The 27,700-nt window shown below is 38.6% G+C and overlaps 1 protein-coding gene across 12 annotated transcripts in view; it reads left to right on the top strand.

Annotated features, from left to right (window-relative positions):
* Positions 1-27,700, top strand: part of LOC133557175 (calcium/calmodulin-dependent protein kinase type II subunit gamma-like) — a 167,374-nt gene that overhangs the window by 110,449 nt on the left and 29,225 nt on the right. For 4 of the 12 annotated variants that reach the window (XM_061907428.1, XM_061907427.1, XM_061907440.1 and 1 more), the window contains 5 exons: positions 9,520-9,560; positions 12,048-12,128; positions 21,577-21,621; positions 21,679-21,724; positions 21,875-21,955. In XM_061907428.1, coding sequence (XP_061763412.1) covers positions 9,520-9,560; positions 12,048-12,128; positions 21,577-21,621; positions 21,679-21,724; positions 21,875-21,955 — 294 coding nt within the window. The remainder of the gene's footprint in view (positions 1-9,519; positions 9,561-12,047; positions 12,129-21,576; positions 21,622-21,678; positions 21,725-21,874; positions 21,956-27,700) is intronic. The other 8 variants (XM_061907430.1, XM_061907436.1, XM_061907435.1 and 5 more) reach the window with 3 other exon arrangements.

Genomic DNA, 27,700 nt, shown 5'->3' on the forward strand with positions numbered 1-27,700 from the left:
CCGTGGGATGAGTTTGCTAAGTATAAAAATCAACCTGAAATTTTTGAACGAAAGAAATGGCTGCTCTAAATGTGTCCACTGGATGTCGCTATAGCAATTCTTTATATCTTTGTAGATGATGGTACACATGTACAAAACAAACCAAAATGTTCAAAGTACATAAATAACATACTGTAATATTTTGTCAATATTCAGTGTTTTATGCTTCATAGAAAAATGTAAAATTCCATTGTTTTTTAAGGCGGTCTGTCATAATGTTTTTAGCATTCAATCAGACATTATTGTGAGGTTCTGTATTAGTGTTCATAGAAATAGATTTTTTTTTCTCTAAATGTGGCCCCCGAGTAAAAATAATTGCCCAGGCCTGATCTATCATTTATTTAATCGTACATTATTTGAACCACTACACCTCAGCCTCCTCACCCCCTCCCCACCATCACCACCGCACCCATTCCATCTCCAGAATTTGCCATGTCACATTTGGCAAGCTCCATCCTGACCTTCAGCTGACCCCCCCACACCCCTTTGTACGAGGGGGGGGACGAGGAGGGGGCCTGTATCCTGGTGGCGGGAACACTGACCCTGCAGGGGGCCGGCAAGAGCTGGGTTGGCGTGCTGCCATCGTCGGACCTGGCCTTGACGGGGAGGGATAGGGAAAGGCGGATGTTGCAAGAGAAAGGCGGCGGGAAGTGAGTGGAGGTTCACCGAGTTTTGGATCAAAATTTGTATTCTTTTTTTCAAAGGACGGAACAACATCAGCAGATATATTACATGCACACACATCAAAAATACTACAGTAAATACATGTTTGACATGCATGACAAAAGATTTCATTTATGAGCCCAATTTTCTATTAATTTCATTGACTTAAGAGTAAAATGCAGTACAGGCCAAAAGTTGAAAGATATTTTCCATATTTAAGTGTTGATCTAGTTCAAGGGTGTCCAAACTACGGCTTGCTGGCCATCTTCAATTTGTCCCGTGAGACTTTGTTACTTTCATAAGGAATCAATTCATTTTAAAAAGTCTATTTGTATGAAGCTACTTTGTCATAATATTTTAGACAACGTGAGTGATTCAGGCTTATGACCACGTGGCGTGCTTTGAATAATGCTTACAATGCAAACAACCTTCCCTAGTCATGGGGTCAAAAAAAATGCCAAGATCGTCACACAGCACAATTTGTGGATGTTATAAAAATGTCCATGCACCATAAAAAACAGAATTACACACATTTAAATCCTTAAAACATGATGGGGGGTCAAATGTATCCATGTTTGGAACATTTTAGCTGCTTCATATTTCTGATTGATTACAAAACTTTAAAGACGTTGGCACAGACGTCAACAAGGAAGGAGTCCAACTTTCATATTAATATAGTATATGTACATACAGTATGTACTTTATATGTATATACAGTATGTACTTTATATGTATATACGGTATGTACTTTATATGTATGTACAGTATGTATGTATGTATATACAGTATGTACTGTATATACAGTATGTATAGATACAGTATGTATGAATAGATACAGTATGTGTATATACAGTATATCTATGTGTAGATACAGTATGTGTATGCATATACGTCCATCCATCAATTTTCTACCGCTTGTTCCTTTTGGGGTTGCAAGAGGTTGCTGGAGTCTGTCTCAGCTGCATTCGGGCAGTGTATGCATATACAGTGTGTGTTTATATATATATATATATATATATATATATATGTATATATATATATATATATATATATGTATATATATATATATATATATATATATATGTATGTATGTGTGTGTATATATGTATGTATGTGTCATCAGGAGAAAATCTCCTGATGATTGAGGGAACCCCTCATGAAACAGTTCTGTAGAGACGAAGTAGTCTTGTGATTTTTCCCACACCTACATATATATATATATATATATATATATATATATATATATATATATATATATATATATATATATAATGTGTGTCTGTTACTTTACATGCTTTCGGCCCTCGACCAACATTTTTTTTTGCCCGAAGCAGCCTGGAGGACAAAAATGTTTGGACACCCCTGTCTTAGACACACATAATAAATGTTTGTGAGATCCCCTGAAGTTTTGGGGTGCTAAATTAACCACAACATTATTGAAACCTGTCTCTACCGGTCCGATGTTTCCTAAAAAAAAAAAAGTTAAATCTACTTAAATCCTTGTCTGACATATACTATTCGTGTTTGAAAAAGTTTTACTGCAGTGAGTATTGGTTATCTGTCTCCTTGACTACCGTTGGATTTGGAGAAGTGAGCCCGCCGCTCTTCTCTTGAGATGTGTTTTAGTACTTTCATGAAGGATGCCTCAGCCCGAAAGCAACTCCAGGACGGCGTGCATCCCTTTTGAATTGGAAGTACTAAAATCAGATGGCTGCCATCCCGCCGGGTGGGAAATGTGCGATGAAGGCCGGCGATTCCGAAGGTGGCTCCGTAGTTGAGTGTAGAACATTGTAGAGCAGAGTGGGTTCTCTCACTTTCCACGAGGCCCCACTGGGCTCTACACTGAGGAATGAGAGTGCACACGGAGGCAGATTAAAGAGTAAGAAGGGAGGCAGGTGTGGCTGATGAGTGGTGCCTTGAACTTCCTGAAGGGTGCTTGTGAAGGTTTGCTCGTCAGCTGGAGCCCGTAAAGGTTTGCGGGCGTCCTGGACCAACTTTTGTAAGTTCTTTTTTGTTCTTTTCTTTCCCTCCAATGTAAAGTGACATAGCTTGTGTTTCCTCCCCAATGATGTCACTCAGCTCTTTTGATTCTGTAACCACTTCCTTGCAGATTGTGGCCGGGCCGGAGCTTAACACTTTTCATCGTTGTGTTTGAAACCTTCCTGAATGTTTCGCCTTGCCGCCTCTCGCATGCCCTTTGTGCTCACAGTGGAACCTTTTAAGCTCGAACACACACTGCTGTCCCTAGTTAGGAAACCATTTTTGACCCCTTTTTTAATCAGAGTCAGAAGTACCGTATTTTTCAGAGTATAAGTCGCTCCGGAGTATAAGTCGCACCTGCCGAAAACGCATAATAAAGAAGGATAAAAACATATATAAGTCGCATTTTTGAGGGAAATTTATTTGATAAAATCCAACACAAAGAATAGACATTTGAAAGGCAATTTAAAATAAATAAAGAATAGTGAAGAACAGGCTGAATAAGTGTAGGTTATATGAGGCATAAATAAGCAACTGCTATGTTAACCTAACATATTATGGTAAGAGTCATTCAAATAACTATAACATATAGAACATGCTATACTTTTACCAAACTATCTCTCACTCCTAATCCATAAATGCCATCAAATCTTATACGTCTAGTCTCTTACGTGAATGAGATAAATAATATTATTTGATATTTTACGGCAGGGGTCAGCAACCTTTTTGAAAGCAAGAGCTACTTCTTGGGTACTGATTCATGCCAAGGGCTACCAGTTTGATACACACTTAAATAAATTGCCAGAAATAGCCAATTTGCTCAATTTACCTTTAGTGAATAAATCTATATATATTACAAAATGGGTATTTCTGTCCGTCATTTCGTTGTACATTTTTTTTTCCTTTTACGAAAGATTTTTTGTAGAGAATAATTGATGAAAAAAACACTTCATTGAAGGGTTTAAAAGAGGAGAAAACAGGAAAAAAAAGACAATTTAATTTTGAAACATAGTTTATCTTCAATTTCAACTCTTTAAAATTCAACCGGAAAAAATGAAGAGAAAAACTAGTAACTAATTCGATTATTTTTTTAAGAATTAAAAAAAGAATTTATAGAACATCAATAGTAGTTTTTCCTGATTAATATTTATTTTAGAATTTTGATGACATGTTTTAAATAGGTTAAAATCCAATCTGCACTTTGTTAGAATATATAACAAATTGGACCAAGCTATATTTCTAACAAAGACAAATCATTATTTCTTCTAGATTTTCCAGAACAAAAATTTTAAAATAAATTGAAAGGACTTTGAAATAAGATTTAAATTTGATTCTAAAGATTTTCTAGATTTGCCATAAAAATATTTTGGAATTTTAATCATAATGAGTTTGAAGAAATATTTCCCAAGTATTCTTCGTCAATAAAACAGAAGCTAAAATGAAGAATTAAATTAAAATGCATTTATTATTCTTTACAATAAATAAATAAAAAAATACTTGAACATTGATTTAAATTGTCAGGAAAGAAGAGGAAGGAATTTAAAAGGTAAAAAGGTATATGTGTTTAAAAATCCTAAAATCATTTTTAAGGTTATATTTTTTCTCTTCTGAAAGTTATAAGAAGCAAAGTAAAAAAATAAATGAATTTATTTAAACAAGTGAAGACCAAGTCTTTAAAATATTTTCTTGGATTTTCAAATTCTATTTGAGTTTTGTCTCTCTTAGAATTAAAAATGTCCAGCAAAGCGAGACCAGCTTGCTAGTAAATAAATACAATTTAAAAAATGGAGACAGCTCACTGGTAAGTGCTGCTATTTGAGCTATTTTTAGAACAGGCCAGCGGGCGACTCATCTGGTCCTTACGGGCGACCTGGTGTTGGTGACCCCTGCTTTATGGTAATGTGTTGATCATTTCCCACATAAGTCGCTCCTGAGTATAAGTCGCACCCCCGGCCAAACTATGAACAAAAACTGCGACTTAGTCCGAAAAACCCGGTCATTAATATTCAGGATGTATTGCACATTTTGAAAAAGTCAGCATCCATTAAATAGACTGCATATTATTTTTGAGACCATCTCACAAGTGTAAAAAGAAGCGAAACACCGTTTGTAGCAAAACCATTATTTGCAGATTCATTTGAAAAGAGGCTGCTTGTGTCTTTTCACTTAAAGCATGGGTGTCAAATTGTGGCCCCCGGGCCAGCCGTACAATTTCATTTGGCCCTCGAAGCAATATCAAAATAACATTAGAGCTGGCCCGCCGGTACTATAAAGGCACTGCCTTTTGCCTTGTCTACAATATGTTGTCACGTCCGCTTTCACTCCATACAAACAATGTGCCGGCCTAGTCACATCATATATGCCACTTCTACACACACTTAATTGAATGCCACGCATACTTGCTCAACAGCCATACAGGTCAGACTGAGGGTGGCTGTATAAACCACTTTAACACTGTTACAAATATGCGCCACACTGTGAACCCACACCAAACAAGAATGACTAACACATTTTGGGAGAACATCCGCACCGTAACCAGAGGTGGGTAGAGTAGCCAGAAATTGTACTCAAGTAAGAGTACTGTTACTTTAGAGATGTATTACTCAAGTAAAAGTAAGGAGTTGTCACCCAAATATTTACTTGAGTAAAAGTAAATTGTACTCAAGTAAGAGTACTGTTACTTTAGAGATTTATTACTCAAGTAAAAGTAAGGAGTAGTCACCCAAATATTTACTTGAGTAAAACTAAATTGTACTCAAGTAAGAGTACTGTTACTTTAGAGATGTATTACTCAAGTAAAAGTAAGAAGTAGTCACCCAAATATTTACTTGAGTAAAAGTAAAAAGTATGTTGTGAAAAAACTACTCAAGTACTGAGTAACTGATGAGTAACCTGATTACGGCAACAAATAATGCACAAAAACCTAAAAATAGCAATGAGCAAATTCAGAGCCAGGAATATCTCTTAAGCAACTAAAACAATAATATATATTAAATAATAGTACATTAAAATAAAATAAAAAAATGGCACATTGAACCACAATAACTTAACAGCACCATAGTCTCAGTAGGCATTCATTGATATGATTGATTGATACTTTTATTATTAGATTGCACAGTACAGTACATATTCCGTACAATTGACCACTAAATGGTAACACCCCAATAAGTTTTTCAACGTTTATCAATTACTTAATAAATGACCAAGTCGAGGTGATCTACCTCATATATACATACACACACATATCATATATATATATATATATATATATATATATATATATATATATATATATATATACATACATTTATATATACAGTATATGATTTATATTTATTTATTTTGCCGTTTTTGTTGACATGTTAAAGGTGTTTTAATGAATATACATGCATGTTTAACATATATATTCCTATCTTTCATGAAGACAAGAATATAAGTTGGTGTATTACCTGATTCTGATGACTTGCATTGATTGGAATCAGACAGTAAAGTGCTGATGATGTCCACGTTTTCAAATGGAGGAGAAAAAAAGTTCCTCCTTCCTGTCTAATACCACATGAAAGTCGTTGGTTTTTGGCATCTTATTTGTCCAGCTTCCATATTGTTTTTTATACACTTTACAAGAAATACATTGGAAGCAAACTCCGTAGCTTGCTAGCTTGTTTGCGCTGGCTTTCGGAGACTCTTATTTTGTTAACGCAGGTGCGATGGAGCGGCACTTTTATTGTGAAGACAGGAACTGTGCGATCAGTCTTTAGGCTTTTGACGGGAAGTACAGTTGAAATAAAAAGTGTCTTTTTTCCTTTACACTTTTGATTGATTGATAGATACTTTTATTAGTAGATGTCACAGTACAGTACATATTTTGTACAATTGAGCACTAAATGGTAACACCCCAATAAGTTTGTCAACTTGTTTAAGTCGGGTCATGTGACCGCCTGGCTCTGTTTGATTGGTCCAAGGTCACCAGTGACTGCATGTGATTGGTGAAAGGCAGGCATGCTCATTTCCTACTTTGAAGCTCTGTCTGACAAACCAAAACAAACATTAATAGATCGATTAAAAAAAAGTAGTGAGTAGCAAGCTGATTGTAGATAAATGGAACGGAGTAAAAGTAGTGTTTCTTCTCCATAAATATACTCAAGTAAAAGTATGTTGCATAAAAATTACTCTTAGAAGTACAATTTATCCCAAAAGTTACTCAAGTAAATGTAACGGAGTAAATGTAGCAAGTTACTACCCACCTCTGTCCGTAACACAACATAAACACAACAGAACAAATACCCAGAATCCCTTGCAGCACCGACTAGCACCAAAACCCGCCCACCACCAATCTCATTATTATTTTATTTTAAGATTTATTAGCCTGTGGACAAAGTTTATTTTGATATTTACCTCAGAAGGCTGCAAATAGAAAAGAGGCACTCGATTTTTATTTCAATTGTATTTGATTTGCCATTGATAGTTTTTAATTATTATTATTTGAAACAGGATTTTGCATGTCATTATAAAGTTATATAAGCCTTGCTTGTTCAATATTCAAATGTTGGCCCACTCTGTATCTGACTTTGACGCCCCTGACTTAAAGCCCAAGTATGTCGGACATGCTCTCTTTTTCTCACACAACTGCAGTTACACTCGGAGCAGAAAGGACAAAGTAACACTTTTCCAATTCCCAGTTAGTTTTCCTAATGGTTTTTAGTCAGGTGGCCTGAAAAAGATGTAAAGTTAGAATTCTTTCCAACAACAAAACACTCCTCCCACGTTGTACGACCACCAAAGTGTTCGACCTTCCACGGTTCCCCCGTATCTCTTCCGATGTTCCCAGAATTGAAGATGTTCTCTCTCTATTCAGCCATCTTTACTCTGGCTCTTCTCCTTGATTTCCTGGCGAGCGTCTGCCTTTACTGTAACTCTTCCACCTTTCTGCCTTCATCAGGATTTTGTTGTCATCCGTCGGATTTGTTTTTTTTAAAAGGATCACCAGACAGGACTTTGCACTTGTTATGATTATGAAGTCTGTAGCCCTCATCTTTGTTCTCCTGTGTCCAAACCTTCTCTTCCTGTTTAGTGTTGGAAGGTAAGAAACACAAGATATGACTGAGTGTGTGCACCTGTCTTGTAAGATTAACAGGGAACTGCACTTTTTCTAGATATTCACAATCCCCTTGGAAGACATGAACACCCGTTTCTTTTTTCCAGGCATTCTAAATTGTAAAGACACTTTAGCAAGAACCAGCTAACAGTGGAGTCAATGGAAGTCGCGGTACTTCGCCGATATGGTGCTCTAAAAAAACCTTGAAACACCTTCATAAACATTATATATAGAGCTGGGCGATATGGCCTTTGTTGAAATTACAATAAATAAATTAAATTATACAATTATCGACAGGCGGATCGGCATACTTGCCAACTCCCGAAATTCAGGCAAAGCTGGAGGCCACGCCTCCTCCAGCTCCAGACCTGACTCAGTGTTGTGACCCTCTTAAAGGGGAACATTATCACAATTTCAAAAGGGTTAAAAACAATAAAAATCAGTTCCCAGTGGCTTGTCGTATTTTTGGAAGTTTTTTTCCAAATTTTAGCGGTCTTGGAATATCCCTAAAAAAAGCTTTAAAGTGCTTGATTTTCGCTATTTGCGATGAGACTATCCATTTCCCTGTGACGTCACACAGTGCTGCCAATGTAAACAAACAATGGGAATACCACAGCAAGATATAGCGACATTAGCTCGGATTCAAACTCGGATTTCAGCGACTTAAGCGATTCAACAGATTACGCATGTATTGAAACAGATGGTTGGAGTATGAAAATATTGAAAAAGAAACTGAAGCTATTGACGCTATTCATAGCCATAGCATGGCCGAATAGCTGCGTTAGCATCGCCGGTAAAATGCGGATCAAACGATCAGGACTTTCACATCTTGTGACACTGGAGCAACTTAAATCCATCGATTGGTAAGTGTTTGTTTCGCATTAAATGTGGGTGGAAGCTAACGTAATATAGTTGCAAATGTATCTGCAGGTTATCCATACATCTCTGTGCCATGTCTGCTTTAGCACCGCCGGTAAATAGCATGTTAGCATTGATTAGCGTAGCGGCCCAAATGAGTTTCCTCCGCCGTGTCATCCGGGCATCTGGTCAGGATGCCACCCGAACGCCTCCCTAGGGAGGTGTTTAGGGCACGTCCAACCGGTAGGAGGCCACGGGCAAGACCCAGGACACGTTGGGAAGACTATGTCTCCCGGCTGGCCTGGGAACGCCTCGGGATCCCCCGGGAAGAGCTGGACCAAGTGGCTGGGGAGAGGGAAGTCTGGGCTTCCCTGCTTAGGCTGCTGCCCCCGCGACCCGACCTCGGATAAGCAGAAAAGAAGAAAACCGTGTTCTTGTCTTACAGAGGGATTGTGAATGATAAGCAAAATTAAAAAAAAAAATAAGTGCAGTTACCTTTTAAGGGTTGTGTGAAAAGTGTTTAAGGCCTTTAAGGGAAATCAATGCGAGACATTAAGCCGTGGCTCCTCTGCCGGGGGTCTTCTCGACAGGAAATGCATTCAGGAAGTTTTACCTCGCTCTCGGGTTTCTTCTCCTATCCCCAAGTGACAATGGATGGATTATGACGGGAACGCGTTCAAGCACGGGAGGGAACCGGACAACAAATCCGCTGAGTGTCTGTTTTACTCCAACATGTGACGCAGTTTTCATCCAAATCTTTGCTGCATTTGCAATTTTTGTCCTCCGTAAATACCCAGCAGTCCATTTAGACTTTTCCAAAGTGAAACTCAGTTTTTCTACCCATTTTCTCTCTTTTCCACCTCTCTCTCTCCTTCTTTTCACAGCATGCAAAAGTTTACTCAACAAGAAATCCGACTCTGCTAAGGTAAGATCTTGTCTTGTGGTCTCATCTTTTTTCCATTTGTTTTCTTTTCTTTAGCTCAGGTGGACTCTTTCGAGAACAGACCTGGGCAGTTATTTTTGACTCGGGGGCCACATTTTGAGAAAAAAATGTGTCTGGAGGGGCCGGTATATCTATTTTTATGAACACTAATACAAAACCTCACAATAATGTCTGATTGAATGCTAAAAAAACGTTACGACAGACCGCCTTAAAAACAATGGAATTTTACTTTTATCTATGAAGGATAAAACACTGAATATTGGCGAAATATGAACATCACACCCCCTTTCGATCGACACATTTTACAATTAAGTGGATGCTAATGACGTTACGACAGACCGCCTTAAAAACAATGGAATTTAATTTTTTTCTATGAAGGCTAAAACACTGAATATTGACAAAATATGAACATCACACCACTTCCAATCAAGTGGATGCTGAAAATGTTACGACAGACCGTCTTAAAAAACATAATGGAACTTTACTTTTTTCTATGAAGAATAAAACACTGAATATTGACAAAATATGAAAAGCTCAACAGGCCGCAAATGGCCTTTCTTTTCCCAGGTCTGTTCTACAAGGTTTCTGCATGGGATTAATTGAATGTCCATCCCGTCGATGCAGTGGTGTCCAAAGTTTCCTTTAAATGCCACAAAACATGTGGGGGCCATTCTAGTTATTAGAAAAAAAAGTAAATCTCACCTGGATATGCTACTGATGACTTATAGATAAAACAGGTCTATAGTACTGTTATCAACTTTGTCTTTCCTTTTTGCTCTTTTCCCCAATTTTACCGTTCTTTTTTTACTCGTAGTTGTCTTGTTGAGCTGTGTTTTGTAGTTTGATTGTAATTCAGAACATGTAAAGGGCCAATAAACGAGCTGCACACAATTTTGTATGAGCTTCTTCAACTTACGTCTTATATCAGCCCCCGCTAATGTACAGTGGGGCCAAAAAGTATTTAGTCAGCCAGCGATTGTGCAAGTTCTCCCACTTCAAATGATGACAGAGGTCTGTCATTTTCATCATAGGTACACTTCAACTGTGACAGACAGAATGGGAAACAAAAATCACATTGTAGGAATTTTAAAGAATTTATTTGTAAATTATGGTGGAAAATAAGTACTTGGTCAAGCATTCAAAGCTCTCACTGATGGAAGGAGGTTTTGGCTCCAAATCTCAGGATACATGGCCCCATTCATTCTTTCCTTAACACGGATCAATCGTCCTGTCCTCTTAGCAGAAAAACAGCCCCAAAGCATGATGTTTCCACCCCCATGCTTCACAGTAGGTTTGGTGTTCTTGGGATGCAACTCAGTATTCTTCTTCCTCCAAACACCACCAGTTGAGTTTATACCAAAAAGTTGTATTTTGGTTTCATCTGACCACATGACATTCTCCCATGTGCTCTCTGGCAAACTTCAGACGGGCCTGGACATGCACTGGCTTAAGCAGGGGGACACATCTGGCACTGCAGGATCTGATTCCCTGTCGGCGTAGTGTGTTACTGATTGTAACCTTTGTTACTTTGGTCCCGGCTCTTTGCAGGTCATTCACCAGGTCCCCCCGTGTGGTTCTGGGATTTTTGCTCACTGTCTTATGATCATTTTGACCCCACGGGATGAAATCTTGCGTGGAGCCCCAGATCGAGGGAGATTATCAGTGGTCTTGTATGTCTTCCATTTTCTGATAATTGCTCCCACAGTTGATTTTTTTCCACAGCAAGCTGCTTGCCTATTGTAGATTCACTCTTCCCAGTCTGGTGCAGGTCTACAATTCTTTTCCTGGTGTCTTTCGACAGTTCTTTGGTCTTGGCCATAGTGGAGTTTGGAGTCTGACTGTTTGAGGCTGTGGACAGGTGTCTTTTATACAGATAACAAGTTCAAACAGGTTCCATTAATACAGGTAACGAGTGGAGGACAGAAGAGCTTCTTAAAGAAGAAGTTACAGGTCTGTGAGAGCCAGAGATCTTCCTTGTTTGAAGTCACCAAATACTTATTTTCCACCATCATTTACAAATAAATTCTTTAAAATTCCTACAATGTGAACTCCTGGATTCTGTCTGTCACAGTTGAAGTGTACCTATGATGAAAATGACAGACCTCTGTCATCATTTGAAGTGGGAGAACTTGCACAATCGCTGGCTGACTAAATACTTTTTGGCCCCACTGTAACTATTAAGGATTTTATGTTGGTTTTAGTCTGAGTTTTCTTTTTCCAAGACGCCCGCCTGCGTCTTTCTCTCCTGCCTTGCCTCCTCCGCCCCTGGGGTGTCTGCGCAGTTAAGTGGTGGAGGCATAGAGAGTTATTGAGGCAGTAAAAAGGATGATCTAGAGGCCATTCTGTGCCACTCAGCCTCTCATTTGCCCCGTTAGCTCTCAACTCGACTAACACCAGCCTCATTTCCTCAAAGGGCGGGCGGCGCTGATCTGTGTCTTTGTTTACTGAGTCTTTGCGTTCTCGTCCCAGCCTTCCACCAACAACAGTAAGAACAGTATAGTGAGCGCCATCAATGCCCTGAAAGACAACAACATGGCGACCAACCAGATGGTACAGTAGGCCGCCGCACTTTGGTGCTTGTATGTCGTCATTGTCGCTCCTTTCGTGGTTGTATGTCGACATTGTCGCTCCTTTCGTGGTTGTATGTGGTCATTGTTGCTCCTTCGGTGCTTGTATGTCGTCATTGTCGCTCCCTCCTCAGCCTACCTACCCTCACCACTCACCAGGTGGTTGTATGTGGTCATTGTCGCTCCCTCCTCAGCCTGCCTACCCTGACCAGGTGCACGTGTCGTCTTGGATTCTCTAGGTCAGGGGTCACCAACCTGTTTCAAAGCAAGAGCTACTTCTTGGGTACTGATTCATGCCAAGGGCTACCAGTTTGATACACACTTCAATAAATTGCCAGAAATAGCCAATTTGCTCAATTTACCTTTAATAAATAAATCTATAAATATATATATGAAAAAATGGGTATTTCTGTCTGTCATTCCGTCAGACATGTTTTTTCCTTTTGCGGAAGGTTTTTTGTAGAGAATAAATGATGAAAAAACCCACTTAATTGAATGGTTTAAAAGAGAAAACGGGGAAAAAGTGAAAATTCAATTTTGAAACATAGTTTATCTTCAATTTCGACTCTTTAAAATTCAAAATTCAACCAAAATATATGAAGAGGCGGGGCGGTATAGCTCGGTTGGTAGAGTGACCGTGCCAGCAACTCGAGGGTTGCAGGTTCAATCCCCGCTTCAGCCATCCTAGTCACTGCCGTTGTGTCCTTGGGCAAGACACTTTACCCACCTGCTCCCAGTGCCACCCACACTGCTTTAAATGGAACTTAGATATTGGCTTTCACTATGTAAAGTGCTTTGAGTCACTAGAGAAAAAGCGCTATATAAATATAATTCACTTCACAAGAGAAAAACTAGCTAATTCGAATGTTTTTGAACAAAATTAAAAAAAAAATTTTTATGGAACATCATTTGTAATTTTTTCCTGATTAAGATTAATTTTAGAATTTTGATGACATGTTTTAAATAGGTTAAAATCCAATCTGCACTTTGTTAGAATATATAACAAATTGGACCAAGCTATATTTCTAACAAAGACAAATCATTATTTCTTCTAGATTTTCCTGGACAAAAATTTTAAAAGAAATTCAAAAGACTTTGAAATAAGATTTAAATTTGATTCTACAGATTTCCTAGATTTGCCAGAATATTTTTATTTTATTTTAATCATAAGTTAAAATAAATATTTTACAAATATTCTTCGTCGAAAAAACAAGCTAAAATGAAGAATTAAATTAAAATGTATTTATTATTCTTTACTATAAAAAAAATAAAAAAACTTGAACATTGATTTAAATTGTCGGGAAAGAAGAGGAAGGAATTTAAAAGGTAAAAAGGTATATGTGTTTAAAAATCCTAAAATCATTTTTAAGGTAGTATTTTTTCTGTAAAATTGTCTTTCTGAAAGTTATAAGAAGCAAAGTCAAAAAATAAATGAATTTATTTCAACAAGCGAAGACCAAGTCTTTAAAATATTTTCTTGGATTTTCAAATTCTATTTGAGTTTTGTCTCTCTTAGAATTAAAAATGTTGAGCCAAGCGAGACCAGCTTGCTAGTAAATAAATACAATTTAAAAAATAGAGGCAGCTCACTGGTAAGTGCTGCTATTTGAGCTATTTTTAGAACAGGCCAGCGGGCGACTCATCTGGTCCTTACGGGCGACCTGGTGTTGGTGACCCCTGGTCTAGGTGGTCTATCCCAAACCCCCTGATTGACCAATGTATACGTGTCTCACCATACCTTTTGGAACATTCCTTGAGCGCCAGGATGCACGTGTCCACCTCGTTTAGAAGGAGCATGATCTCTGAAGTGTCAGCACAGAACTGTAGAGCCCGTACCTATTCCGAGTCCAGGACTTCAGCCCCATCAGTCTTTTACAAACCCTGTTTCCATTTGAGTCTGGAAATTGTGTTAGATGTAAATATAAACAGAATACAATGATTTGCAAATCCTTTTCAAGCCATATTCAGTTGAATATGCTACAAAGACAACATATTTCATGTTCAAACTCATAAACTTAAAATTTGTTGTGCAAGTAATAATTAATTTAGAATTTCATGGCTGCAACATGTGCCAAAGTAGTTGGGAAAGGGCATGTTCACCACTGTGTTACATCACCTTTTCTTTTAACAACACTCAATAAACGTTTGGGAACTGAGGAAACTAATTGTTGAAGCTTTGAAAGTGGAATTCTTTCCCATTCTTGTTTTATGTAGAGCTTCAGTCCTTCAACAGTCCGGGGTCTCCGCTGTCCTATTTTACGCTTCATAATGCACCACACATTTTCCATGGGAGACAGGTCTGGACTGCAGGCGGGCCAAGAAAGTACCCACACTCTTTTTTTACCAAGCCACGCTATTGTAACACGTGGCTTGGCATTGTCTTGCTGAAATAAGCAGGGGCGTCCATGAAAAAGACGGCGCTTAGATGCCAGCATATGTTGTTCCAAAACCTGTATGTACCTTTCAGCATTAATGGTGCCTTCACAGATGTGTAAGTTACCCATGCCTTGGGCACTAATGCACCCCCATACCATCACACATGCTGGCTTTTACACTTTGCGTCCATAACAGTCTGGATGGTTCGCTTCCCTTTGGTCCAGATGACACGATGTTGTCTAATTCCCAAAACAATTTGAAATGTGGACTCGTCAGACCTCAGTACACTTTTCCACTTTGCATCAGTCCATCTTAGATGATCTCGGGCCCAGAGAAGCCGGCGGCGTTTCTGGATGTTGTTGATAAATGGCTTTCGCTTTGCATAGTAGAGCTTTAACTTGCACTTACAGATGTAGCAACCAACTGTATTTAGTGACAGTGGTTTTCTGAAGTGTTCCTGAGCCCATGTGGTGATATCCTTTAGAGATTGATGTGGGTTTTTGATACAGTGCTGTCTGAGGGATGGAAGGTCACGGTCATTCAATGTTGGTTTCCGGCCATGCCGCTTACGTGGAGTGATGTTTTTGGAAGTGGGAAGAGTCACAGGGAGAACATGCTAACTCCACACCGAAAGATCCCGAGCCCAGGACTACTCAGGACTACTCAGGACCTTGGTATTGTGAGGCAGATGCACTAACCCCTCCATCACCGTGCTGCCCCTCATTAACATGAATAAGCAAAACACACATGAACACAACAGCTGAACAGATGTCGTATCTGCGGTAAAGAGTGAAAATGCTCAGTCAGCGTTAAAAGCGCTGAGTCGACTGCAAACATCAGTACGCCAGGTGGAACACCGGGCTGAGTCGCTACATTTTAGAGCGCATGCAGAGCTACACAGACCTGATCAATGCTGACCACTAGGGATGTATACAGACTTCCTGGTATTTTATGGGGTACCGCTTCTTATTTTGGTCGTTAAGATTCCGTAAAAATGATAGGACTATCAAGTTTGGACACACCTTCTCATTAATAATTGATAATATTGGCTCATTTGGAATTCGATGCCTGCAAAAAGCTGGCACTAGTAGCGAAAAAGACTGAGAAAGTTGAGGAATGCTCATCAAACGCTTATTTGGAACATCCCACAAGTGAACAGGCTAATTGGGAACAGGTGGGTGCTGTGGTTGGCTATAAAAAACAGCTTCCATGAAATGCTCAGTCATTCACAAACATGGATGGGGTGAAAGTCACCACTTTGTGAAAAAATGTGTGAGCAAATTTTTAAACAGATTAAGAAAAACCTTCAGGGATTTAGGGATTTCACCATCTTTGGTCCGTAAAAGTCATCAAATGGTTCAGAGAATTTGGAAGAAAGCACTACACAATGCCCGCGACCTCCGATCCCTCAGGCGGTACCGCATCAAAAACTGAAAATAAGTGCGTAAAGGATATCACCACATGGGCTCAGGAACACTTCAGGTAACTACAGTTGGTCGCTACATCTGTAGGTGCAAGGTACAACTCTACTATCATTGGATTCTGTTTTTATTTACGATTTACACAACGTGCCAACTTCACTGGTTTGGGGTTTTGTAAAAATGATTTTTTTATAAAATGCACTTTTTCACAGCTTTATTTATACCAAATAAAATATAGAACTGATAAATCTAGATAAAATCCTAACCATATGCATCCCGACTGACCACTCGTATTCAAAATATTAAAGTCCTACTGAAAGCCACTACTAGCGACCACGCAGTCTGATAGTTTATATATCAATGATGAAATATTAACATTGCAACACATGACAATACGCCCGCTTTACTTTATAAATTGCTATTTTAAATTTCCCGCAAAGTGTCCTGTTGAAAACGTCGCGGTATGATGACGAGTGCGCGTGACGTCCGATCCCAGCTATAAGTCGTCTCTTTTCATCGCATAATTACACAGTATTCTGGACATCTGTGTTAATGAATCTTTTGCAATTTGTTTAATTAATAATGGAGACGTCAAAGAAGAAAGATGTAGGTGGGAAGCGGTGTATTGCGGCTGCCTTTAGCAACACAAACACAGCCGGTGTTTCCTTGTTTACATTCCCGAAGGTGAAGCTTTACTATGGAACAGAGCAGTCAAGCGAACATGGTTCCCGACCACATGTCAACCGGCAGGTTTCGGCGAGAAAATTGTGCTAATAAATTGGCTCTTAGCGTAGACATGAGCGGAGCTTGCATCCTCCTGCAGCTGCAGACTATTACCTCCTCCCACCGGAGACACTGGCGGTCACCACACCCGTGGCCACACCCCTCTGACTTTCAGGTACCATATAATCTCACTAAAACACTAGTAACACAACGAGCAGATAAGGGATTTTCCAGAATTATCCTACTAAATGTGTCTAATAATATCTGAATCGCTCTCACTGCCCTCACCTTTTTATTTATTTTTTAAAAAATGTTTCTAGTCCTTCACTCTCACTATCGTCAGCTTTCATCCTCGCTCAAATTAATGGGGAAATTGTCACTTTCTCGGTCCGAATCGCTCTAGCTGCTGGTGGCCATGATTGTAAACAATGTTTTTAAATAAATTGCCAGAAATAGCCAATTTGCTCAATTTACCTTTAATAAATATATATATATATATATATATATAAAAATGGGTATTTCTGTCTGTCATTTCGTCGTAAATTTTTTCCTTTTACGGAAGGTTTTTTGTAGAGAATAAATGATGGAAAAAAAACACTTAATTGAACGGTTTAAAGGAGGAGAAAACACGGGGAAAAAAATGAAAATTCAATTTTGAAAAATAGTTTATCTTAAATTTCGACTCTTTAAATTTCAAAATCCAACCGAAATATATGTAGAGAAAAACTAGCTAATTCGAATGTTTTTGAACAAAATTGAAAAAAAAAATTTATGGATCATCATTAGTCATTTTTTCCTGATTAAAATTTATTTTAGAATGTTGATGACATGTTTAAAATAGGTTAAAATCCAATCTGCACTTTGTTAGAATATATAACAAATTGGACCAAGCTATATTTCTAACAAAGACAAATCATTATTTCTTCTAGATTTTCCTGGACAAAAATGTTAAAAGACATTCAAAATACTTTGAAATAAGATTTAAATTTGATTCTACACATTTCCTAGATTTGCCAGAATATTTTTTATTTTATTTTAATCATAATAAGTTAAAAGAAATATTTTACAAATATTTTTCGTTGAAAAAACAGAAGCTAAAATGAAGAATTAAATTAAAATGTATTTATTATTGTTTACAATAAAATCCGTGGCTACGCCCCTCTGCCTTTCAGGTACCATATAATCTCACTAAAACACTAGTAACACAACAAGCAGAAAATGGATTTTCCAGAATTATCCTAGTAAATGTGTCTAATAATATCTGAATCGCTCTCACTGCCCTCGCCTTTTTATTTATTTAAAAAAAATGTTTCTAGTCCTTCACTCTCACTATCCTCATCTTTCATCCTCGCTCAAATTAATGGGGAAATTGTCGCTTTCTCGGTCCGAATCGCTCTAGCGTCTGGTGGCCATGATTGTAAACAAAGTTCAGATGTGAGGAGCTCCACAACCCGTGACGTCACGCACACATCGTCTGCTACTTCCGCTACAGGCAAGGCTTTTTTATTAGCGAGCAAAAGTTGCCAACTTTATGGTGGATGTTCTCTACTAAATCCTTTCAGCAAAAATATGGTGAAATGATGAAGTATGACACATAGAATGGAGCTGCTATCCCCGTTGAAATAAGAACATCTCATGTCAGTCGGCCTTTATGGAGTTAATAACAAATCATTTAGGACGTTGCCCTCAGCCACGGATGTTGTTAACGACCCGGTGCTCGTTAGAGATCATGCACCCAGCAGCGGTTATTTGGAGGTTTTGCATCCTTTTTTGCCCCCCAACTACCAGCCCGTTTTCTGCCATCGTCTTCCACATTTCTGTGCTCCCCTAGCATTCCTTCCCCCAGTAACAACACACTTAACCTGACCGCTTGTTCTTCTGCTGTAGAGGCATGTTGTATTTTATTTGTATTTTTTTCATTTTGGATGTCGGACAAATGGCTGGCCTTGCATCTTACGTAACACCAATCTGGCGCGGTGACTTTTCAACTGGAGGCGGGTGGGATGAGTCGGACGAAGAGGACGAGCGTTACTCGAGGCCTGGAGAGACCACGCGGATGCGGTCACGTCAAAGCCAGCTTTTCCACCGAGAAGTCCAGTTTAGTCCACGTCCGCTTCCAGATTTGCGGGTTAAAAACATCTGCGTCAAGTACATCCATCAATCAATGTTTGCTTGTATAGCCCTAAATCACCAGTGTCTCAAAGGGCTGCACGAGACACGACGACATCCTCTACTCAGATCCCACATCAGGGCAAATAATAATAATAAATAACCTTGTAAGGTGCCAATTATGTGTAGATATTTGGCTAAATTGGGCAAGCTTAATTAATACATCCAGTATTTGTTGGGAAAAAAAGAAGTGTAGTATTGTATTTGCTTTATAGTACTTTATAAAAGTCCTGCTTTACATTATAATCCCACCTGGTTTGCCATTGTGGAAGGCTGCTTTGGGTCAAGGTTTACATATATATAGCGCCTCTGAAAACTACTGCCCCAAAGTGCTGTACACAAGTGGTCCCCAACCTTTTTGTACCCGCGGACCAGTCAACGCTTAATCATTTGTCCCAGGTGGGGGCGTGTCCTTCTTTTTTTTTTTTCTTTGTCATGAAAAAGGGACGTTTTTGTGGTTGGTGCACTAATTGTAAGTGTATATTGTGTTTTTTATGTTGATTTAATTAAAAAATGTTTTATTTTTTATTAGTGAATTATATTTATATAGCGCTTTTTCTCTAGTGGCTCAAAGCGCTTTACATAGTGAAACCCAATATCTAATTTTTACATTTAAAGCAGTGTGGGTGGCACTGGGAGCAGGTGGGTAAAGTGTCTTGCCCAAGGACACAACAGCAGTGACTAGGAATGTGGAAGCGGGGATCGAACCTGCAACCCTCAAGTTGCTGGCACGGCCGCTCTACCAACCGAGCTATACCGGTTATATATATTATTAAAAATTAATAAAAAATTCTTCTGCGGCCCGGTACCAATCGGGCCACAGCCTGGTACCGGGGGACCACTGCTGCACAGCACACTTGCCGACCCTCCCGTATTTTCCGGGAGACACACAAATTTCAGTGACAACCATCCCGATTTCCAGCCGGTCCTGAGTGAGGACAGCCTGTCGTCACGTCCACTTTTCCTCCATACAAACAGCGTTCCGGCCCAGTCACGTAATAACATCTACGGCTAACAAGAAGGAGACTATTATATATGTCTCTGTTATCCATAAGTTGATCTATAACCCCATAAAGTAGGTAGGCACGGAGCTATTTCCCAGCGTGTGTTTATTCCACCCGGCACGTGAATACACTGACACACAACATCCAGGATTCAAATCATGCATTGCTTCAAAACTACGGCAAGTAGTAATGTCCAAAAAAAATAACGATAGAGAATAGAACGAGGATGGACAATTCAACCCTAAACTCACTTCTTTCCTGCAAATTAAATGTCTCAGATGCCGCCCATACCTGTGCTCCTTCAAAGGCTGTGCTACTGGCTGCAAAGCATTGCACTTTCAAATACAACAATGAGTAGTTAGTTAATGTTAATTATATTTATATAGCGCTTTTTCTCTAGTGACTCAAAGCGCTTTACAAAGTGAAACCCAATAACTACTTTTTACATTTGAACCAGTGTGGGTGTCACTGGGAGCAGGTGGGTAAAGTGTCTTGCCCCAGGACACAACGGCAGTGACTAGGATGGCAGAAGCGGGGATCGAACCTGCAACCCTCAAGTTGCTGGCACGGCCGCTCTACCAACCGAGCTATACCGCCCCGAGTAGAGGAGTGTTATGTGTGTGTATATAATAAATGAACATTGAAATTCAAGTATTTTATGTATATATATATATATATATATATATATATATATATATGTGGGAAAAATCACAAGACTACTTCATCTCTACAGAACTGTTTCATGAGGGGTTCCCTCAATCATGAAACAGTTCTGTAGAGATGAAGTAGTCTTGTGATGTTTCCCACACATACATATTGCGCTCTACCACGGTATCGAGCACTATTCTCTGGATAATCCAATCCCCCAAAATTTTTATATATATATATATATATATAAGAAATACTTGAATTTCAGTGAATTTCAATTTCATATATATACATTGGACACACACATCAGGACTGGCGAAAATTGCGATCTAATCAAAAAACCAAACCCCAAAGCTCAAAATTGCGCTCTAGCGCCCCCTATGAAGAAAACAGACCAAACTGCCTCTAATTCCCAGTAGGAATGTCGTAGACACATGAAACAAAAACCTCTATGTAGGTCTCACTCAGACCTATATTTCATACACTGACAATCCCCAGCAAAAATCAACATGAAATTTGCAATTCCCCCTTCAATACAAAAGATGGCTATAAATACTCGGTCCCGTCCATCGCTGCTTGCAGCTTTAATTTATATTATCATCACAATAAAAACATTTAAAAAGTGAACAATAGTGTCAGAGTGGCTTACACTTGCATCGAATCTCATCAGCTCGACAACACGTGTCCAGTATTTTTCACAAAGATAAACGAAGTCATATTTTAGGTTCATTTAATAGTTAAAACAACTTTAAATAATGGATGTCATATGACTCATTATCTGACCTAAATGCAGTTTTTTCTACTGCTATCTCCTAGCTTGTCAGTATGAGTTGGACTACCAACTTTTATCCGATTTTTTAATACTCCCCTTTTTGTTGTGATGCATGTCTAAGTTATTTATTGGTTTGTGAGCTTGCCGGCCTGAGGGCTGCTAAGCTAACTAAACAAGTTCAAACGTGAAAATTGAAACATTGAAAGCTAGTCTGTGGTCCGTCTGCGTTAGTTTCTGTTCGGTGGAAAGTTGGCCCACATAGAGACGTGGCGGTCCATGGTCTAGACATCTTGTAGCCACTCTTGTTTTGCCTTGCAGGAATCCCAAAGCACGGTGGTGCAAAATCCTCCTGACGGCGTCAAGGTGAGAAGTGTTGGTACTGTAAGTCAACGCTCCCACTAATGCTTTTGTCGCCCGCAGGGATCCACCGAGAGCAACGCCACCAACGAGGAGGAGGAAATGAAAGGTAGGCGGTGGGCTCCACTGCTTTTGCTTTTCCTTTTTCCACTCTGGATGCGGCGAGAGAGCGGGTGTGCGGAGAGACTCCGGCGTCTCTCATGACCTTGTGGGTGTTTGTCCATGTTGTGCGTCTGGTGGCTGCATTGTGTGTTTCTAGCCGACAGTACAGCGCTGAGTCAGAGCAGCGCCACCGAGGAGATGCCCCCACTTCTGCCCTCACCTCAAACTTCACCTGCCAGTAAGTTGGGTTTTAACACTGGAAGCTATGCGGTGACCCCCTCCTCACCCCCCCACCCCCAAGGAGCTGACCGCCCACACCCCCCACTCTTCCTCCTACTCCCACCTCGGCTTCCTGTCGTCACCGCCAGTCTTCTCACACCTTTTTCAGCCCCTCCTCACCTATTTTTATGTTGATCGCAGGGTTCTCACAAGACTTGCAATTCTCTGAAATGCTCGGTTTTTATCCTGCAATTAGGCCTGGGCGATAAATTGATTTTATCGAAAAGTTGAAGTTTTTTTGTTGCAAACTATTTAAAAAAAAAAATGTTTCCTCCTTCTCCGGTTGATTTTCATTCAAATATTGGAGTCATTTGATCCTGCAATTAGGCCTGGGCGATAAATTGATTTGATTGAAAAGTTCGAGTTTTTTTGTTGTTGTTGCAGACAATTTAAAAAAAAGTTTTTGAATTGATTTTATTGATAAGGTTTTGTTGATGTTGCAGACTTTGGTTGTTGGAGCTATTTATATAAAAAAAAAAAAAAGTTTTTCCTCCACTTTTTGGGTTAATTTTAATAAAATATTGGAGCCATTTTATCCTGCAATTAGGCCTGGGTGATAAATTGATTTTATCGAAAAGTTCAAGTTTTTCTGTTGTTGTTGCAGATGATTTAAAAACATTTTTTGAATAGATTTTATTGATTAGGGTTTTTTATTTGTTGCAAACTATTTTTAAAAACATTTTTTCTTCCTTCTCCGGTTGATTTTCATTCAAATATTGGAGTCATTTGATCCTGCAATTAGCCCTGGGCGATAAAATGATTTTATCGAAAAGTTCGAGTTTTTTTGTTGTTGTTGCAGACTATTTAAAAAAAGGTTTTTGAATTGATTTTATTGATAAGGTTTTGTTGTTGTTGCAAACTTTGGTTGTTGAAGCTATTTAAAAAAAAAATGTTTTTCCCCTCCTTCTCGGGTTAATTTTTATTAAAGTATTGGAGACATTTTATCCTGCAAATACTGTAGGCCTGGGCGATAAATGGATTTTATTGAAAAGTTGAAGTTTTTTTGTTGCAAACTATTTAAAAAAAAAAATGTTTCCTCCTTCTCCGGTTGATTTTCATTCAAATATTGGAGACATTTGATCCTGCAATTAGGCCTGGGCGATAAATTGATTTTATCGATAAGTTTGAGTTTTTTTGTTGTTGTTGCAGACGATTTAAAAAAAAGGTTTTTAAATAGATTTTATTAATTAGGGTTTTTTTCCTTGCAAACTTTTTTTAAAAACATTTTTTTCCTCCTTCTCCGGTTAATTTTTATAAAAATATTGGAGCCATTTTATCCTGCAATTAGGCCTGGGCGACAAATTGATTTTATCGAAAAGTTCGTGTTTTTTGTTGTTGTTGTTGGAGACGATTTAAAAAAAGGTTTTTAAATTGATTGTATGGATAAGGTTTTTTTTTTGTTGCAAACTATTTTTAAGACGTTTTTTCCCTCCTTCTCCGGCTAATTTTCATTCAAATATTGGAGTCATTTGATCCTGCAATTAGGCCTGGGCGATAAATTGATTTCATCGAAAAGTTCAAGTTTTTTTGTTGTTGTTGCAGACGATTTAAAAAAAGTTTTTGAATTGATTTTATTGATAAGGTTTTGTTGATGTTGCAGACTTTGGTTGTTGGAGCTATTTAAAAAAAAAAATATATTTTTCCTCCACTTTTTGGGTTAATTTTAATAAAATATTGGAGACATTTTATCCTGCAATTAGGCCTGGGCGACAAATTGATTTTATCGAAAAGTTCGTGTTTTTTGTTGTTGTTGTTGGAGACGATTTAAAAAAAGGTTTTTAAATTGATTGTATGGATAAGGTTTTTTTTTTGTTGCAAACTATTTTTAAGACGTTTTTTCCCTCCTTCTCCGGCTAATTTTCATTCAAATATTGGAGTCATTTGATCCTGCAATTAGGCCTGGGCGATAAATTGATTTCATCGAAAAGTTCAAGTTTTTTTGTTGTTGTTGCAGACGATTTAAAAAAAGTTTTTGAATTGATTTTATTGATAAGGTTTTGTTGATGTTGCAGACTTTGGTTGTTGGAGCTATTTAAAAAAAAATATATATTTTTCCTCCACTTTTTGGGTTAATTTTAATAAAATATTGGAGACATTTTATCCTGCAATTAGGCCTGGGCGACAAATTGATTTTATCGAAAAGTTCGTGTTTTTTGTTGTTGTTGTTGGAGACGATTTAAAAAAAGGTTTTTAAATTGATTGTATGGATAAGGTTTTTTTTTTGTTGCAAACTATTTTTAAGACGTTTTTTCCCTCCTTCTCCGGCTAATTTTCATTCAAATATTGGAGTCATTTGATCCTGCAATTAGGCCTGGGCGATAAATTGATTTCATCGAAAAGTTCAAGTTTTTTTGTTGTTGTTGCAGACGATTTAAAAAAAGTTTTTGAATTGATTTTATTGATAAGGTTTTGTTGATGTTGCAGACTTTGGTTGTTGGAGCTATTTAAAAAAAAAAATATATTTTTCCTCCACTTTTTGGGTTAATTTTAATAAAATATTGGAGACATTTTATCCTGCAATTAGGCCTGGGCGACAAATTGATTTTATCGAAAAGTTCGTGTTTTTTGTTGTTGTTGTTGGAGACGATTTAAAAAAAGGTTTTTAAATTGATTGTATGGATAAGGTTTTTTTTTTGTTGCAAACTATTTTTAAGACGTTTTTTCCCTCCTTCTCCGGCTAATTTTCATTCAAATATTGGAGTCATTTGATCCTGCAATTAGGCCTGGGCGATAAATTGATTTCATCGAAAAGTTCAAGTTTTTTTGTTGTTGTTGCAGACGATTTAAAAAAAGTTTTTGAATTGATTTTATTGATAAGGTTTTGTTGATGTTGCAGACTTTGGTTGTTGGAGCTATTTAAAAAAAAAAATATATTTTTCCTCCACTTTTTGGGTTAATTTTAATAAAATATTGGAGACATTTTATCCTGCAATTAGGCCTGGGCGACAAATTGATTTTATCGAAAAGTTCGTGTTTTTTGTTGTTGTTGTTGGAGACGATTTAAAAAAAGGTTTTTAAATTGATTGTATGGATAAGGTTTTTTTTTTGTTGCAAACTATTTTTAAGACGTTTTTTCCCTCCTTCTCCGGCTAATTTTCATTCAAATATTGGAGTCATTTGATCCTGCAATTAGGCCTGGGCGATAAATTGATTTCATCGAAAAGTTCAAGTTTTTTTGTTGTTGTTGCAGACGATTTAAAAAAAGTTTTTGAATTGATTTTATTGATAAGGTTTTGTTGATGTTGCAGACTTTGGTTGTTGGAGCTATTTAAAAAAAAAAATATATTTTTCCTCCACTTTTTGGGTTAATTTTAATAAAATATTGGAGACATTTTATCCTGCAATTAGGCCTGGGCGACAAATTGATTTTATCGAAAAGTTCGTGTTTTTTGTTGTTGTTGTTGGAGACGATTTAAAAAAGGTTTTTAAATTGATTGTGTGGATAAGGTTTTTTTTTTGTTGCAAACTATTTTTAAAAACATTTTTTCCTCCTTCTCCGGTTGATTTTCATTCAAATATTGGAGTCATTTTATCCTGCAATTAGGCCTGGGCGATAAATTGATTTCATCGAAAAGTTCAAGTTTTTTTGTTGTTGTTGCAGACGATTTAAAAAAAGTTTTTGAATTGATTTTATTGATAAGGTTTTGTTGATGTTGCAGACTTTGGTTGTTGGAGCTATTTAAAAAAAAAAAAAAAAAATGTTCCCCTCCTTCTTGGGTTAATTTTTATTAAAATATTGGAGCCATTTTATCCTGAAATTAAGCCTGGCTGATAAATTGATTTTATCGCTAAGTTTGAGGTTTTTTGTTGTTGTTGCAGACGATTTAAAAAAAGGTTCTTAAATTGATTTTATTGATGGTTGTTTTTTTTGTTGGGCGGGCGTGCGGGCGGGCGTGCGTGCGTGCGTGCGGGTGTGTGTGTGTGTGTGTGTGTGTGTGTGTGTGTGTGTGTGTGTGTGTGTGTGTGTGTGTGTGTGTGTGTGTGTGTGTGTGTGTGTGTGTGTGTGTGTGTGTGTGTGTGACAATCATTGTTACTTTTAACTTGAACACCTTGATGGTAGAACAGGGGTTAGTGCGTCTGCCTCACAATACGAAGGTCCTGCAGTCCTGGGTTCAATCCCAGGCTCGGGATCTTTCTGTGTGGAGTTTGCATGTTCTCCCCGTGACTGCGTGGGTTCCCTCCGGGTACTCCGGCTTCCTCCCACCTCCAAAGACATACACCTGGGGATAGGCCCCTCCCACCTCCAAAGACATGCACCTGGGGATAGGCCCCTCCCACCTGCACCTGGGGATAGGTTGATTGGCAACACTAAATGGTCCCTAGTGTGTGAATGTGGTCTGTCTATCTGTGTTGGCCCTGTGATGAGGTGGCGACTTGTCCAGGGTGTACGCCGCCTCCCACCCAATTGTAGCTGAGATAGGCGCCAGCGTCCCCCGCGACCCCAAAGGGGAATAAGCGGTAGAAAATGGATGGATGGATGGATGGATGGATAGTTGTTTTCAGTGTTAAAAAAAATCTGATATGGCTCTTATGGAAAGACATTTAAAATATTTTGCTTCTTGGCTCTCCGCCAAAAAGCTTCCCGACCAGCGGATGACTTTTCAAATGATGCTAGAAATCAGCAGCAGGCGCTACTTTTTGTAACAACGCTTTTGCCGCATACGCTTTTGAAGCCAAACCACCGCCAGACGACGGAGCCCCTGCTCTTTTTTCTGTGCAATGACTTCTTCCTTCATTTGTTAGCAGATTGGCAGCTTCTCTCTCTGGTATTAGCACTCGCACCACTCCGCTAGCATCACAGCTAATGTTAGCCATGCTGCTACCTTTCCTGCGCTTGTTTTATGTCTCTGTGAGAAGGAGAGACAAGAAAGAGTGAGAAGAGGCTGCAGTGTAACGCCCGCAGCTAAAAGCAACTGTGTGAGAACATATACTCGAGACAAACCCGCGATATATCGAGATAGCAGCCAGCCCTGTCCTGTCATCAATATTGTAAGACTTATTGAAATATGAAACGACTTAAGGCCAAATGGACTAATAGCACTTGAATCCACTTTGTAAACTGACATAAAGTCCCACTGAAAGCCACTACTAGCCACCACGCAGTCTGATAGTTTATATATCAATGTTCCAGCCCGATCCCAGCTATAAGTCGTCTGCTTTAATCGCATAATTACACAGTATTCTGTACATCTGTGTTGCTGAATCTTTTGCAATTTGTTCAATGAATAATGGAGACGTCAAAGAAGAAAGATGTAGGTGAGAAGCGGTGTATTGCGGCTGCCTTTAGCCACACAAACACAGCCGGTGTTTCCTTGTTTACATTCCCGAAGGTGAAGCTTTACTATGGAACAGAGCGGTCAAGCGAACATGGTTCTCGACCACATGTCTACCTGCAGGTTTCGGTGAGAAAATTGTGGTAATAAGTCGGCTCTTAGCGTAGACATGAGCGGAGAGCTTGCGTCGTTCCTCCGGTATAGCTCGGTTGGTGGAGTGGCCGTGCTAGCAAATTGAGGGTTGCAGGTTCGATCCCCGCTTCCGCCATCCTAGTCACTGCCATTGTGTCCTTGGGCAAGACACTTTACCCATCTGCTCCCAGTGCCACCCACACTGGTTTAAATGTTAAAATTAGATATTGGGTTTCACTATACAAAGCGCTTTGAGTCACTAGAGAAAAAGCGCTATATAAATATAATTCACTTGTCAA

Source organism: Nerophis ophidion, linkage group LG08 (genome assembly GCF_033978795.1).
Source record: "Nerophis ophidion isolate RoL-2023_Sa linkage group LG08, RoL_Noph_v1.0, whole genome shotgun sequence".
Classification (NCBI taxonomy): Eukaryota; Metazoa; Chordata; class Actinopteri; order Syngnathiformes; family Syngnathidae; genus Nerophis; species Nerophis ophidion.